General features: G+C 43.3%; 1 protein-coding gene across 1 annotated transcript in view; it reads right to left on the bottom strand.

Moving 5' to 3' along the window:
- Positions 1-16227, bottom strand: part of RASGRF1 (Ras protein specific guanine nucleotide releasing factor 1) — a 76513-nt gene that overhangs the window by 48894 nt on the left and 11392 nt on the right. Inside the window, exons 3-4 of the mRNA XM_063448694.1 lie at positions 14106-14253; positions 2927-3016 (exon numbers count right to left, since the gene is read on the bottom strand). Coding sequence (XP_063304764.1) covers positions 2927-3016; positions 14106-14253 — 238 coding nt within the window. The remainder of the gene's footprint in view (positions 1-2926; positions 3017-14105; positions 14254-16227) is intronic.

The raw sequence follows: 16227 nt of genomic DNA, 5'->3' as shown, positions 1-16227 counted from the left end.
ATCCTTGTTTTGATATCATCAAATTGAAATCAAGCCAACCAGGCTGCTGCTCAGTTATTGGTCCTATCTTCAGAAGAAGTAATCACTTCCTCCATCACCTTACATTATTCAAACTTATAAGGTCAACTTTAATCAAATGTTTAGAGAGACAGAGTTTGTATGTAGCAGTAGAAATCGAGGTATGCTGTAGGAGTGGGTCTGGTGTTGTGTGTTGTTGTGTGTGTTGAAGCCAAAACAAACAGTTATGAGAACCCTAAGAATTAGCAAAACCTCAGTAGCCTGACTTTTGGTTAGTCCCTGTTCAGGTATCAAACATGTTTTTGCTTACTTGTACCATTACAGAGAGACTCTACACAAACCACATATCAGACTGAACCTGCCCACAAGGGCACAAGATACACAGTAACCTCAGATGATAATTTATGGGGTTTTTTGGACTTGTCAGTGAAGTGTAATTGATATCTCTCTAGATCACCATTTTAGTTTAGGGAGACACTAAGCAAATGCACTGAAATAAAAGTAAACATAGAATATGAGAATCTTATTCATTATTTTATGTGTCATTTGACATAAGGGTTTGAGACAGGGAGTTATGCTGTAGGAGGGGGCCTGCTGGCATGATTTAATTGTCATATACCATTGACAAAAATGGATGAGAGAGTGCAGTCACAGCAGAGGTATGTGTCATATGTAGTCTGCCTGGGCAGTTGGGCAAGTATTTCCCACTTTGTGGCCAGGGCCAGTCTTAGGGGTGTTTGAGCTGTGCAGCTGCACAGGGTGCCATGGATCAGGGGGCGACATGTGGCCGACACAGCTCACACATGGCCGGCTGACAGGAGTGCAGGGGGAGCTAATTCAGGTACCCGGGTGGAGGATTAATTATTCTCCACCGGGACTATGAAAGAAAATAGGAGGTCGGCGGGGGCGGAGCTTGCGAGTAGTGAAGGCAGGATTAAATGGCTGGGGAGGCGGAGTTAAAAGCTGCTGCTGCACAGCAAAGAGTTCCTGCTTCCCCAACAACTAGGCTACAGGAGCTGCCTGCCTCAACTCATCCCTTCCAGCCATAATGGAAAGGGGTGTGTGTGTGTGTGTGTGTGTTTGACTGTCTGCCTGCCTGTGTGGGTGTGTGAGTGTGACAGTCTGCCTGTGTGTGTGACTAACTGTGTGTGTGGCTGTAACTGTGCCTTTGTGTGTGCCTGTATGTGGGACTGCAACTGTGTGACTTCAACGGCTTGTGTGACTGTAACTGTGCCTTTGTGTGTGCGCGACTGTCTGCCTTTAACTAAGTGTTTGTGTGTGCCTATCTGCCTGTGACTGTGTGTGTGACTGTCTGCCTGTAACTGAGCGTGTGTGACTGTCTGCTTGTCTCTGTGACTGTATGCCTGTAACTTTGCATGTGTGACTGTCTGCCTGTAAATGAGCGTGTGTGACTGGCAGCCTGTAACTGTGTGTTTGTCTCTGTGACTGTATGCCTGTAACTTTGCATGTGTGACTGTCTGACTGTAACCGAGTGTGTGTGACTAACTTTGCATGTGCGACTGTCTGCCTGTAACCGAGTGTGCGTGACTGTCTGCCTGTAACCAAGTGTGCGTGACTGTCTGACTGTAACTTTGCATGTGTGACTGTCTGACTGTAACTTTGCATGTGTGACTGTCTGACTGTAACTTTGCATGTGTGACTGTCTGCCTGCAACCGAATGTGCGTGACTGTCTGACTGTAACCTCTGGACTAGGAAAATAGATATATCACATACTGAAGCTAAATCTGACCTGGATTTTACAAAAGATGAAAGACTGATCCTAAATATAAACAAAATATTCTCAGTCTTTTCTGTAAAACATAAATTACATTAACCAAATTGGGCAGGAAACAAATAGCAAAGTCCCATTAGAATTTTGCCCCAGCTAACGTTTAACCTAGTATTAGATTGAAAACCTCTCAATTACATCTCTCTTCAAAGCAATAACATAACACCATTAGGGCTCAGTTTATTAGAAATTATGGCTGTATCATTTAGCAGAGAAAAGGTCTATATGAGAAATACAGTATATAATGCGGTCATTGAATATGACTTTCAATTTAGGATATGCAGCACAAAACATCTCAGTAATAAAAACACATAATTAATTTTGTTGCTCTGATGTCATTTTCAATTTTTATACTTTAAAAGAACAAAAATTATTATTGTCCAAATCCAGACAGACATACTCTTTACCATTCTTGCCTGGTTCATAACTACTACTAGGGACACTGAAGGCACTGTAAATGCTTTATCTCACAGAAGTAGTTCTAGTGTCTGAAGTCTCCTGATGCCATTATTCCTCTCCTGATGCCATTATTCCATTCTTAATATTTTAATGCTAAACAAGAGTCCCCTGCAGTCAACCCCCTCTCTCCTTCTTTGGGTAATGAGGAAGCATTAGCGTGAGCTGCAATAGTAGGCTGTGACTGGCCGAGAGTGTCAGCTGACTGCTTTCAGCTTATCACCACAGCCATTACTGGTATGAATTGGTATGAACAGCAGGAAGCGCGCAATCTATGCCTTAGCCATACCTCAATGGGGGCTGGGCTGTGGGAGGCCAGGGACCCTTATTTAGTTAAACTGCTCAAAAATTATTTAACACTGAATGAAGGGACAGTGCCAGAGGACTCCAGGCACTATAACCAATTCAATGAGATGAAATGGTCACAGTCTCTACAGTGTGCCTTTAAGATATACAATTATAAATATTTTATAAATAAAAGAAAACGCAATGTTGTCTACCCGATAAAACACTTTGAAAATAAATTACTTTGTTAACATAGATTATTACGGTGTAAAAAAATACACCATTCTCAATTCCTGTCACATACGCATAGTGTTATCTAAAGACAGGGCTGGTGGGAGTTGCTGAAAGGTCAGCATGAGATGTGTGCATTGGATTACCTTCTTTATCTTCTTAAGGTCTGTATCATCTGTTGAAGCTGAGCTTGGTGTTGATTGGATCCTCTCATTGTCTTTCAATAATGATGCAATCTGCATAAAACATTAATTAGTTAGTTACTCGAGGTCTCCAAAGCGCGTCCTGTATGTTTCTACCATCACCACATAATATCGAGAGCACAGGACGTGACTGCACAGAGAGAATAGATATCCGTACAGGGTCTTTCTCTATGAATATTGTCTGATATTTACAAAGTATATGGTCAGTAACTCGGGACTATTCTCCAGTTGAGGTTCTCAGAGAAGAGTCCTTAAACAGAAAACATCATCCCACTTCACTGCTAGCTTAAAATATTTATTTAATAATAAAAATGGTGACTGCTGCCACCCATGGTGCACATAAAAATATTTACTGGAAAGTAACAAGTAGTACTGAATATTTTCTTCCAGTTGGACTGGTCTTCTAAGTTGTACGTTTCTGGACCTCAATTTGTCAATTTTCACTGTACACATATCTGACAATACATTTTTATATCAAAGCTCTTACAATGTCCTTTAGATTGGAAGCTCTAGAGAACTGAGCCCTGAATTCCATTTGTTTAAATTGAGTAGCTTGTTGATGCTTGCAAATTAACAGATGATAACAAAGATGAGCAGCATGTCACTGTGTGCTGTGGCAAGGTCAGTGCATAATGGAATACACCGGGAGTGATTTGGTTAATGTTCTGATGATGAAAAACAGATTAATATGAGCCGGAAACTGTAACTTCATAAATATTCAGATTTTCCCTCTTTTATTATCAAACAATCCCCATTAACACATCAAAGTGTCAGCAGCTGTGACACAGACATCTCATCCCAGTGACAGCCTCCCCATTATCTACAAGGTATACAGAGTGGGAGGTTGTTTAGAAAACTCAATTCTGGGGCAAAGTTGGTAAATGTTGACTAATCAGCAGGAACAGTCCACTGTTTCCATGGTGACTGCTCCATATTTTTAGATCTTTGCCCCAGAACTGTTCTTAATAAATAACTTCCCAACACAATCACTTAAATGTGACATTGTTCACAGGCTCAGTAAAATTGCTTCCCAATATAAGAAGAAAGCATGGCTTTTGGAACTTTAAATGAGGGGAAAAAAAATGGCAAACTGTTCATTGTTTCAGGCATTGGATTTAACAAGAATTCAGATATTGGGTATATTACCAACTATATTTAGTGACAATTCCCTGGTCTTCTTTTTGAGAAAATAAAGCCCTTTACATCATTACATCATCACTTGATCACTTAGTAGATGTAATCCTTAATCCTTCAAAAATCAGCTAAACAACTGCTTGTTGGTTAAACTAATCTGAATGCCCTCTGAGTGAGACCTTCATTAGCATGGTAGTAACTAGTTAATTGCAGATCTGTGAACAATGAGGCACCGTAAGCATCATGAGGAAGGGGAGCAATCTGCAATGGGTGTTTGCTACTGTCCTAAACCGTTGCTTGTCCGTGACCATAGCTCAACATTAACAACAATTTTATTTTCAAGCAAGAATCTAATATCTTGAAAACAATATCTTAATTGTGGCCCAACCTTTTACTAACTATCTTTGAAAAACAGGAGAGCGCAATCTTAAAAAGTAAATATAAATATAAATAAAAATATATTAGCAATATATAACCAAGCAGCTAGACATAAAGCAAAATTCCTTAAAGATCTTGCCCTAAATATCGTTGGAAAAATATATGAAAAGATGTCAGCGCTACATACGGTAGCCTTGCAATAAGGCAGCCTATAAAGGATGTGTAAAAAATCAAACTGGTCTCTGTGAATAAGTGGTATACATATAACAACACCTATATCCCACAGTAAGTTAGATTATACACAAAAAAATATATAAAAACTTGCTTAAGAGTCCATAAATGTTCTATAAGGGAGTCTTGCAGGGGTTAATCTTGTGTTGTAGTAGAAGATGTAACATCAAGAAATACACTGTAGCTTTTTCCGTAGATAGTCTTTTTAAAGGTACTATCTACGGAAGAAGCTAGAGTCTTGCTTACCTCCGCGTGGCAAGTGTGGCCTGGTGCTCACAGGGCGGGAGAGGCGGCCGATCTCCCGATCCTGGGATGCCCAGGAGCAGCTACTTCCCGGCAGGAGCTCCGTTACCCCCCCCCCCCGGTCCACCCCTGAGAGGCTGTCTGGAGCTAATGGACGCACAGAGCACAGCCACCCAGGCTGACATACTCATCTGCGACTCTCCCAATATGGCGGCAGCCACGTGTCCTCCTGGTAGCTCCACCACAGCTAAGCAAAGCAGTCCCCATTAAAATCCACCAACGCAAAAGGCGTCGAAGACGGGACCGGATGTCACGATTCCGGGAACCAAACACGCTAACACACACACAGAAAAGGTGCAGTACCGGACCTTAGAGTGGCCAGGCTAAGCACACAAAGAATAGTCAGGAGACAAGCCGAGCAGCCGCCCGCGGTATCCTGACATCATCACTTGAGACAGTGCGAGGGGAAACGGGCCGTCCGAGGGGACGAGAGAACCGGTTACACAGCAAGGGCTTCAAAAGCGAGACGTTAAACGTGCTCGGAATACGCATGGAAGGAGGCAAGTCCAGGGAGTAGGAAACGGGGTTAATCCTACGTAACACCTTGTAGGGACCAAGAAATCTGGGAGCAAACTTCATCGAGGGAACCTTGAGACGGAGGTTCCTGGAGGACAACCATACCCTATCACCCGGAGCATAAGAAGGGGCCGCACCCCTACGGCGATCAGCAAACTTCTTCTGAGCAGCTGCTGAACGAGACAGCGCAATATGGACCTGATCCCACATCTTCCGCAAAGAGGCGAGGTGCTGGTCCAAGGCGGGCATTCCCTTGTCAGAGAACGCACTGGGAAGGACAGAAGGCCAAAACCCATAAGCAACCTCAAAAGGACTTAAGCCAGTAGACGAATGAGACACCGTATTCCTGGCAAATTCAGCCCACGGAAGGAGGCGAGACCAGTCGTCCTGGTGCGCATTAGTGAAGCAGCGCAAATACAATTCCACAGACTGATTAGCACGTTCGGCTGCACCATTAGATTGCGGGTGATAGGATGAAGTGAACGACAAGGAGACCCCCATCTCAGTACAAAAGCCCCTCCAAAACCGAGAGACAAATTGAGGGCCCCTGTCAAATACGATATCCTGAGGTACCCCATGCGAGCGGAACACTTCCTTGGCAAACACCTGAGCAAGCTGAATCGCAGAAGGCAGTTTCTTAAGCGGAATAAAGTGCGCCATTTTAGAGAACCTATCCGTCACAGTCAATATCACTGTCTGACCATCAGAAGGAGGAAGGTCTACAATAAAATCCATGGATAAGTGGGTCCATGGTTTCTTGGGTACAGATAGAGGCATCAGTAGACCCTGGGGTCTCACATTAGGAGACTTACACTGCGTACAGACCCAACAAGCCTGTACAAAATCCACTACGTCTCGCTTAAGTGAAGGCCACCAGAACTGTTGAAGGAGGCCCTTATAAGTCTTGGTAACCCCCGGATGACCATCAGTTTTGGCGGTGTGAAATAAAGTTAACAACTTCTTTCTGTCATTTACTTTAACGTATAGTTTACCAACAGGTGTCTCAGGGGGTGCTTGGGTTTGGTATGTCTTAATATTATCAAGGAAAGGAGACGAAACAACCAAACGGGTAGCAGCTGTTATCTGAGATGCAGGTACAATAGGTTCAGGAGTTGGGTTAACAAATTCTAAAGGTTCATACTGTCGAGAGATAGCGTCAGCTTTGGCATTACGGCAACCAGGTCTATAGGTAATAACGTATTGGAAGCGCAAAAGAAATAGAGACCATATAGCCTGCCGGGCAGACAACCTTCTAGCATCAGCTATATAGGAGAGGTTCTTATGATCTGTTATAACCATAATTTTGTGTCTAGAACCCTCTAATAAGTACCTCCATTCCTTAAAAGCTAACACAATAGCTAATAGTTCCCTGTTCCCAACATCGTAATTCTTTTCTGGATCAGACAACCTTTTTGAAAAGTTACAACAGGGATGGAGGGGTTCATCATACGATAACCTCTGTGACAGTACTGCTCCCACACCCGATTCAGAAGCGTCTACTTCCATAACAAAGGGAAGAGAAGGATTAGGGTGGTGTAGCACTGGAGCAGAGGCAAATGCCTTCTTGAGAGTTTTGAAGGCCTTAAGGGCTTCAGGAGTCCAAACCCTAGGGTGTAGACCTTTTTTTAGTCAGCTTCGTTATAGGGGAGATAAGTGGTGAAAAGTTTTTTTATAAATTTCCTATAATAGTTAGCAAATCCTATAAAACGCTGGATAGCCTTAAGTCCTTGGGGAAGTGGCCAGGACAGTATGGCTTCCAATTTAGCAGGATCCATACTGAAACCCTGTTCAGAAATTATATATCCTAGGAATTGCACAGAGGTCTGATCGAACAAACATTTTTCTAACTTACAATAAAGTCCGTTCTGTAATAACTTTTTAAGCACCATCCTAACATGATTATGATGTGACTTCAAATCAGGAGAATATACAAGTATGTCGTCAAGGTACACCACGGCACAGACATGCAATAGATCCCTAAGGACATCATTTATGAGGTCCTGAAACACAGCAGGAGCATTACACAGTCCAAAAGGCATGACCAGATATTCGTAATGCCCACTAAGCGTATTGAACGCTGTCTTCCACTCGTCATTCTCCTTTATACGGACAAGGTTATAAGCCCCCCTGAGGTCTAATTTAGTGAAGTACTTAGTTAACACGATCAAACAGCTCAGTGATGAGGGGGATAGGGTAGGCGTTTTTAATCGTTATATTGTTCAGAGCCCTGTAGTCTATACACGGTCTCAAATCGCCCTCCTTTTTTGCCACAAAAAAGAAACCAGCACCAGCAGGTGAGGAGGACCTTCTAATAAAACCTTTACTTAAGGATTCCCGTATGTACTCCTCCATGACCTGGTTTTCTTTCTCAGAAAGAGGGTAGACCTTACCCCTAGGAGGCATAGTACCCGGTAACAGGTTTATGGCACATTCATAGTCATGATGTGGAGGTAGCTTATCTGCCTCCCTTTTTTCAAAAAACAATGCAAGGTCTGCATATACAGAAGGGACAGAAACCGAAAGTGGTTTAGCCGTGGGCACGTTGAGTAAACAAACAGGACGTACATGAGCCATACAGTCTCGTTGACAAGATTCCCCCCAGGAGAGTATATCTAAACAACCCCAATCAAGTACAGGGTTGTTTTTAACTAACCAGGGAAAACCCAGAACGATGGAAGCAGTAGGGGAGTCAATTATTTGGAAGGTTAACCTTTCCTTGTGCAAAGCACCCACAGACATAACTATTTCTTGGGTTTCATGGGTCACCAGAGGTTTCTCAAGTGGTCTACCATCTATGGCCTCAACGGCCAAGAAGTGGCCTTTTGGATCAAAGTCAAGGCTGCGGTTTTAGCAAAGTTCTCATCCATAAGGTTGTCTGCCGCACCTGAATCGATCAAGGCTTTGGTTGTTATAGTGGTTTTATTGACCAAAAGAGAAACCGTAATAAACGGTCTGGAGATGGACACATGAGGGGACAAAGTCATAACACCGGAGGCCGACCCCTCTCTAGGCCTTAGGTGCTGTAGTTTCCCTGTAACTTAGGGCAGGTATTACAGTGGTGCCCCCTCTTTCCACAATAAAGGCATAACCCCTCCCTTCTACGATACGCTCTTTCAGCCTCAGTTAACCCCGTAGCACCCAATTGCATGGGTTCGGGGGATGGTTGCCTAGGAGCGGGTAATGCTAGTAATGCAGTACTGGGTAGAGCAGGTAACACCCGTGTATCCATCCGTCTTTGATTACGCCTCTCTCTAATACGGTTATCAATAAGAATTATATAGTCTACAACATCATCCAGAAGAACAGGCAATTCCCTGGATGCTATTTCATCTAGTATGTAAGCGGACAAACCCTCCTGAAAGGCTGTTACGAGGGCGTCATTATTCCAAACCACTTCAGCTGCTAGAGTGCGGAATTCGATAGTATAATCCGCTACAGATCTGTTACCCTGTCGGACCCTAAGCAGAGCTTTGCCAGCAGAGGCAACCCTACCGGGTTGATCAAATGTGCATTTGAAAGCTGTCAAAAAATCTGCAAAGGACATAGGAGACGTATTCTCCCACATGGGGTTGGCCCATGCTAAAGCTCTCCCGGACAAGTGGTTTATCAAAAAGGCAATTTTGGATCTGTCAGTGGGATAGGAACGTGGATTCATCACCAAATGGATATCAATTTGGTTGAGGAAACCACGACACAATGCTGGGTCACCGCTGTAGCGGCGTCATATGAACTACATGAGCAGGAACGGGTACCGGAGTGGGAATGGGTTCGGGCACAGCAGCAGCAGCCTCCTGAACGGCCGGTTGCAAGTGTGCTGTACGAGCCAGTATGGTTTGTAAAGCTTGAGCAAACTGATCCATACGGTGGTCTAAACCATCCATTCTAGCCTCCTGATTAACTAGGAGCTGCGGAATGTCAGCAGGTTCCATTATGGCCCTGTTGTAATGTCACGATTCCGGGAACCAAACACGCTAACACACACACAGAAAAGGTGCAGTCGCGGACCTTAGAGAGGCCGGGCTAAGCACACAAAGAATAGTCAGGAGACAAGCCGAGTAAGGGGAACCAGAAGACAGAATAACGAGAAACAAGCCGAGGTCAAAGGTTAGGAGAAAGTCACAAAGTCAGATAAACAAGCCAGAGAGTACGTAACCAGAAACACAAGTTCAGTAGCAATACTAGCAAGCAAAGACCACAACAGGGCAGAGAGGAACAGGAAAGGCAAGTATTTAAATTCATAGGTTAATTCTGATTGGATCATTTCCAATCAGAATTAACAATCACACGTGGGAGATATCTAGACCTCCCACTGTGATTAAGGCACTGTGCCTTTAATGCCGGGTCAGGTGGCTGACCCCGGCGTTTATTAAAATGGGCGGTCTCCCAGCGTGCAGCATCATGCATGCTGCCGCTGGGGGACGTAGAAGAAGACGCAGGCGGCATCCATGGCTGGGAGGATGCCGCCCGCCGAGCGCATGCCTGGAAGGGGACCGCGGAGTGCCGCGAGCGGACTGCAGCCTCCCCTCGCAGCCGCCCGCGGGATCCTGACACCGGAGGCACGAACAGAAATGCAGAGCCTGCCCCACGTCAAGCACTCGCCTCCACCTTAAGCCCCCACAATCCCGCACCGGACGTGAAGCACCACCGGGACAGATCCGACCACCCGACAAAACAAGCTTCCACCACCTCAAACCGCGAACCCGGCACTCAGCCAGAGACTTGCCTTTGTTGTTCCAGGTATCAGGGACTCCCAGGGTCTGCACCTGGCACCCAGAAGGGATTGGATGAGCACAAGCAGTAAACAGCAGCCTGCCAAGCATGTCCCACTATAGCCGATCCTCCACACCATGCCTTTGATCACATGAACTGCTCTCTGCACATCAACTAATCGTAAAGTAGCAAGTGTTTAAACATGTCATTATTTCACCTCCTAAAGAGTTTATTGTCGTAGTTCCTTACATGCCTTTACCTTAACCGTTCATGTATTATGTTATTCACTAGTCTCATCTCATGGGGCGACTCACACTTGATTTATAACTAGTGGTGGAGCTGCTGATATAAATACACAGTTGATAACGTGCAAGCTTTATATATATATATATATATATATATATATATATATATATATACACAAGGGGGATATACATATTATAGAGCCCCTTCTACAATTTAGGCACTGGCTGCCCACCCCCAGGTGGCTAGTGTTTTCCAAGCTCCTAGCCATTCCTCCCAATAAAAACACCCTACCTACCCTTCCCCACCATAAACACAGTAATGTAAGCCTAATAAACTAAATTCCTGTTAAAAATAATTATAATGGGGGCGGGGCCGGACCGCCGAGCAAGACGGTCGCATGTCAGACCAGCTCCTGGAATTCAAAATAAAATAAGCATAAAAATGAGACTTTTGGCATAAAAAGCCAACCAGCGTCGGTGGTCCTCATTGGGTGGAGAGTACCGGACCCAGGGTGAGTCTGGCCTGATGGGTTTCAGTCCCCTGGAGGAAGAATCCTCACTGGTGCAAAAGAGGCCTACTCCGGCGGTGAGTGGAGCAGACGGCCGCTGCTCCGCTATCCTGCCCATCGGTGCTCAGCCAAGGGCCAGACCCGTTAGGAAATGGCCCTGTTCCCCCCCCTCTCTGGACCGGGGGGTGTGATCCCGGTCCTCACCCTCGGGCCCCGACCACCCAGGGCGCAGCAGCAGGGCCGCCCTGATCCGACACCAAGACACAGCAATCAAGATGGCGGAGGCCATATGTGATGGCGCCGAGACCGGATCAACCACAGGCTACTCACCAAAACCGTCATCGAGGCTCAGAAGCAGCCCACTCCGCTCCCCCCTTCAAAGAACGTACCTTCGGGCCGACCCGACAAGAGGCGACACTTTAATGAGGGATTCCTGCCTGATGCACCTTTACAACAGGGCTGCAGCGTCTGATGACAGCCCGACCACAAGGAGGCAACAGCGCATATGAACTCTTCATGCTGCAGATGGAATCCATAGGCAACGCAGCTTACAGCTAGAAGAGGGCATTTGCTGCAGGTTCCCGGGATACCTGAGATGTCTGCCGCCACCACGTTGTAACACTTAGAGGGGATCGGCTGAGCAGCGGCACACGAGCAGAGCCTGCCAGGCATTCACCTTGCTACAATTGGACTCCCTCACCTTACCTCATAACATAAGACCTGCATTTTACATGCTAGATAAATGTTCAGTAATGGTCTGTAACCTGATATTATTTCAGTTTACTTTAATTCCTACAGAGTTCCTACAGTGTTTTTTGACAACCTACACGGCATTGTATTAGACCACATGCCAGCATACCTTGAGACAGCAACCCAAACCTGTGTATATAAGGCATTACACTGATGGTTTACTTTTTTGTCTAAAATACGCTATTACTGAATTCAAGCAAAACAGCATCCTATCTAGCAGGAAAAGCAATGTTATATATTATGCAGCCTTTGTTTCTTTAAAATGAGATTCTATACTGAGCTCTTAATGTGGGTAGGGAAGCAGACTGCCTGTCTGTGTCTCCTCGTTTGTACTCATGCCCAGTTGATGTTAACTCCTTTTAATATTTTGCTAACGCAGTATAATTGTTGACCTTTTCATTTTTTTTTTTTTTTTTACCTGTTACTCGCCACGTCTTGTTCATACGCTTTTCTTTCATAACTGTGTACAATCATAAGACGTGTATGTATTGCCTGACTAACTCTTTACCTAAAAATGTGCTAAAACCTAAATGTCATAACTGTAAAATGCTGTAATATCACCAATCTTGCATATGCTATTGTGGCATTGCGAGATACTTATGTTCACTCAATCACTCAAAAATAAAGAATTTGAAAAAAAAAAAAATATATTATAATTATGTTAGGTGTCTTCTATCTTTCTAAAACATCTTGTCTTCAGCCCCCAAAAAAGCTAAATAAAAAAACATGAACGATTACAATAAATAAACGGACCAAATTACTAAAACAAACTAACAAACTAACAAAAAAAAGTGATACAAAAATAATAATACATCTTCAAAGGTTAGGTGCAGACTGAGCATGCATAGCAGAAAAACCCATATAAGAGTCTATGTCAGGCAAGTCTCACTTTTGTCAAGACTTGCCTGGGAATTTTTCCCAGAGGGAGTGCCCAATAGCCAATGGGTCCCTCCACCACTCGCCACCAATAGGTCCACCTCATTCATTTTATTTAATAGCCCCGCACTGGACATGCAATAGCTGCTCACTGTAGACATGGCATGACGGTTGGGGGCATAAGGGAGGATTTCAATCTGCCTTATATTAATATTGGGGTCATATTGAGCCCTATAGGACTAATTTATTATATTCCTCACCCGTGGCATTGGGTAGGGGATCATGGGGGGATTTAGAGGTGCAGAGCTCCCTGATGTTTCTATTTTTAAATAACCAAATTGCATGGAGGATATTTTAAGAAAATATGACAAACGTGTGACGCAGTGGTATCATACACCTGCTCAGCTTCATACTTTTTTTCCTACAGTGAGTGATATGTTAGAGGTGTGGAGGGAAGGGTGGGGGGGGGAGAGGGGAGGGGAGGGGCTTGACTATGGAGCATATTTGGTTGTTCTGCAGGTACATCCCCGGGTTCCTGGAATCAAGTTATGTCCACACTTAAAGAGGTTCTTCCTGTCCCTTAAACACTCACCCCTTCACAGGTTACCCTCGGTTGGCCTAAATCATTTAATGAACACCATCAGCAGAGCCTATTATGGTTTCTGCTGAGTGAAACAAACAATCTAATCCTAGTATACAGGATCAATCTCAGGTCCCATCTGTAGAACAGTGGATTACTAGAGTTGACGATACCAGTAACTTGGAGTTCCTGGTAGCTCCATTGGTCAGCTAAAGCAATGAGGCAGGGTTATATGAAATTTGGCATCTTTGGCTGACATTCTGGTCACAGCAGCTGAGTAATCAGGAGGAAGGGACATAAACTCTACTGGCAACTCCACATGTCACTCCTACATCACCTCAATTCACTTTAAGGCATTAGGTTTGTCGGGTTTACAAACACATTGTATTCATTGAATTTAAAGGAACCTTTGGCAACCCACAAGTAACACGCTCATCGCCACTAAACTCAGAATTTTTACAGGTCTGCACTAACTAGATGGCCCCATAGCTATACTCTATCTATGTATGCATTTATCTTTCACACTATACTCCACAGAGAGAGTCACTGTTAATACACTAAGGTGAGTGTTTGCTCTACTATGTGCCATTAGTTATAAGGGAAACACAGCATAGACCACATGTTACTTATTGCTCTTATAAGGTCACACCAGTTATGTGGTTTTCTTTTTGCTTTCATGCGTATTCATCCGAAAATGTATGTTCAAGTCTATTAGATGGAATCCTTGGACTTTTCTAGCAGTTATTTGAGAACCGTTGGGTAATTTTGAATGTACTGTGGTGGGTTCTATCCTATTAAGAACAGGTGATGGTAATAAGAGAGAATGATCATTAAGTATTAATGGGAATTCATTGACATGAATGTTTGGCATTATTAACCATTTTTCTCACCTCAGATTTCAGGCGTTCCACCTCTACCTCTCCATCTTCAATCTGCTGTCTCAGCTGCTTTGCCACCTTCTTCTCAGTCTCTACTATTTGCAGTAAATGTAGATACTTTTGCATCAATGCTTCATGCTCGGTCACCAGAGTCTTGTAGCTAAGAACAAGGAAGCAGAATTATATAGCAGGTATAGCAGTTTCCAATTGGGTATTTTAATTTCATCATGGGAAGAAACAGAACATGAACTATCTGACTTAGAGAGAGATGATAGGATTGAGTGCAGTGAAGTCTGAATCAGTGTCCAGAAAAGTAATGTTGGTCCAGGCACTCAAGTTAAATCAAGTGAGCAGATTTATTTAAACAGATGCAAAGCAACGTTTCGGCCCACAACAGGGCCTTTGTCAAGCTGTTGTGGGCCGAAACGTTGCTTTGCATCTGCTTTAATATATCTGCTCACTGGATTTAACTTGAGTGTCTGGACTATCATTATGTTTCTGCAAATTGCATTCGGAGGATTGGCCAATCTCAGGCCCGGTTGCACCCTGGGATCCAGGAGAGTGCTGTATCCATATTGGTAATTATATTGAATCAGTGGCCAGGCATCAATCAGCTACTATTGCCGTAGTGCTTGTATGATATGCTAAAAACTTTACACACACAACTAAAACCCAAACTCAGTGTTCTACAGCAGATACAATGGGATCAATATATTAGTTGGAGTCGACAAAAAATTGTGTTTTTTTTTTTTGTTTTGTTTTTTAAAATCAAGCTTAAATGTTATTCAGTAGATGGCATAACTAAGTAGCACTTTCATAATAAAACAGACTCCGATCAGAACAAAACTGCTCAATGAAAAAGTCAACACCATTATCAATGTAGAAAATGTAGTTTCTTAGAACATGGGATGACAGCTGTAAAATGCCAGTTATTTTATAGAAAATCCTTTAGTAGGAGGGACCGCAGTTATTATACCTCTGTTTTATCATGGTCAGTCAGGCTACTGAGCATGTACTGAGGCGACATTTGATGAACAGTACTTGGAATGCAGTCGAGGAACTATCTGTATGAAATGCACTTTAAACAACAAACTTGCAGACTAACTTCTGAGTGGATATTTAATGACATACATTTTCAGATGCACCAACTATGACATTGAATCTTTTATTCTATTTCATATTGTAAGCACATATTAAAAAGATTTTTGTAATTTTATATAATCAAGATTGCCTTATTATTTTTGCTGCTCTCAATGGTTATTAATGGTACAAGACACAAAATGGATTTCGTGTATGAAGATGTATTTTTTAGACATAGCTATTGTGCTCAGACCGCGCTGGATTTCTCTCCCCGATTAGTAGCTTTTGGTATTCATCTTCTCAGTCACCAACCCTAAAAATCGTCCACAAGTTCTGAGTTCACTGATTATAGTCTAAGTGTTTTGGCAGGTCCTGTTTTGGAGTGTTCAAATTTCTAACTGCTTTGACAGTAGAACATCTGTAAGCAGTGAATAGTTCAGTCCAGTAGCATCAAGTATAGTGAATTTATTCCAAATTTATTCCAAAAGTTTGGAAGATGATGGTCTAGTCCTGGTGTACCGAGTGTACTGAATGACATACAGAACTCCAGACAGTGGTGAGTACTCTGAAGTTGTTTCAATATCAGTGAGTGTAGTCAAGCATAGAATGTATTCTAAGAGTATTACAATACCATAACACAGGTGAAAACCTCTAAGGGGATTAAGTACAGTTAAGGAGGTCAGAGAAGGAGCTGCTCTTTCAAGTACATTTTGTGAAGGCCAGAAAGATGAAGAATGATGAAGTGCATTTACTATTGTCCATAATTTCCAAAAGCACTAATTGTAGTCCAGCTGTACTAAAATAATAAAGGAGTGTATAGCCCATGAATTACAGATTTGTTGAGTGTAGTTCATAAGTTAAGAGTACAAAAGACTTAGTCATGAACGTTCAGATACACTGGAAGTAATCCAGTAGTTCTATGTGCAATAGATATAGTCCAGAAGATCCGAGGACAGTTCAGATTGTATTTCCAGTAGTTCTTGGGGCCATGTGTTGTGGGTGAAATAGATCCTTACCTTTGATTGTATTTGTTCATAAATGCAAGGTAATTATT

The sequence above is a fragment of the Pelobates fuscus genome, chromosome 3, assembly GCF_036172605.1.
Source record: "Pelobates fuscus isolate aPelFus1 chromosome 3, aPelFus1.pri, whole genome shotgun sequence".
Taxonomy (NCBI): domain Eukaryota; kingdom Metazoa; phylum Chordata; class Amphibia; order Anura; family Pelobatidae; genus Pelobates; species Pelobates fuscus.
The sequence above is the reverse complement of the archived record's forward strand: the minus strand, read 5'-3'. Positions and strand labels throughout refer to the sequence as shown.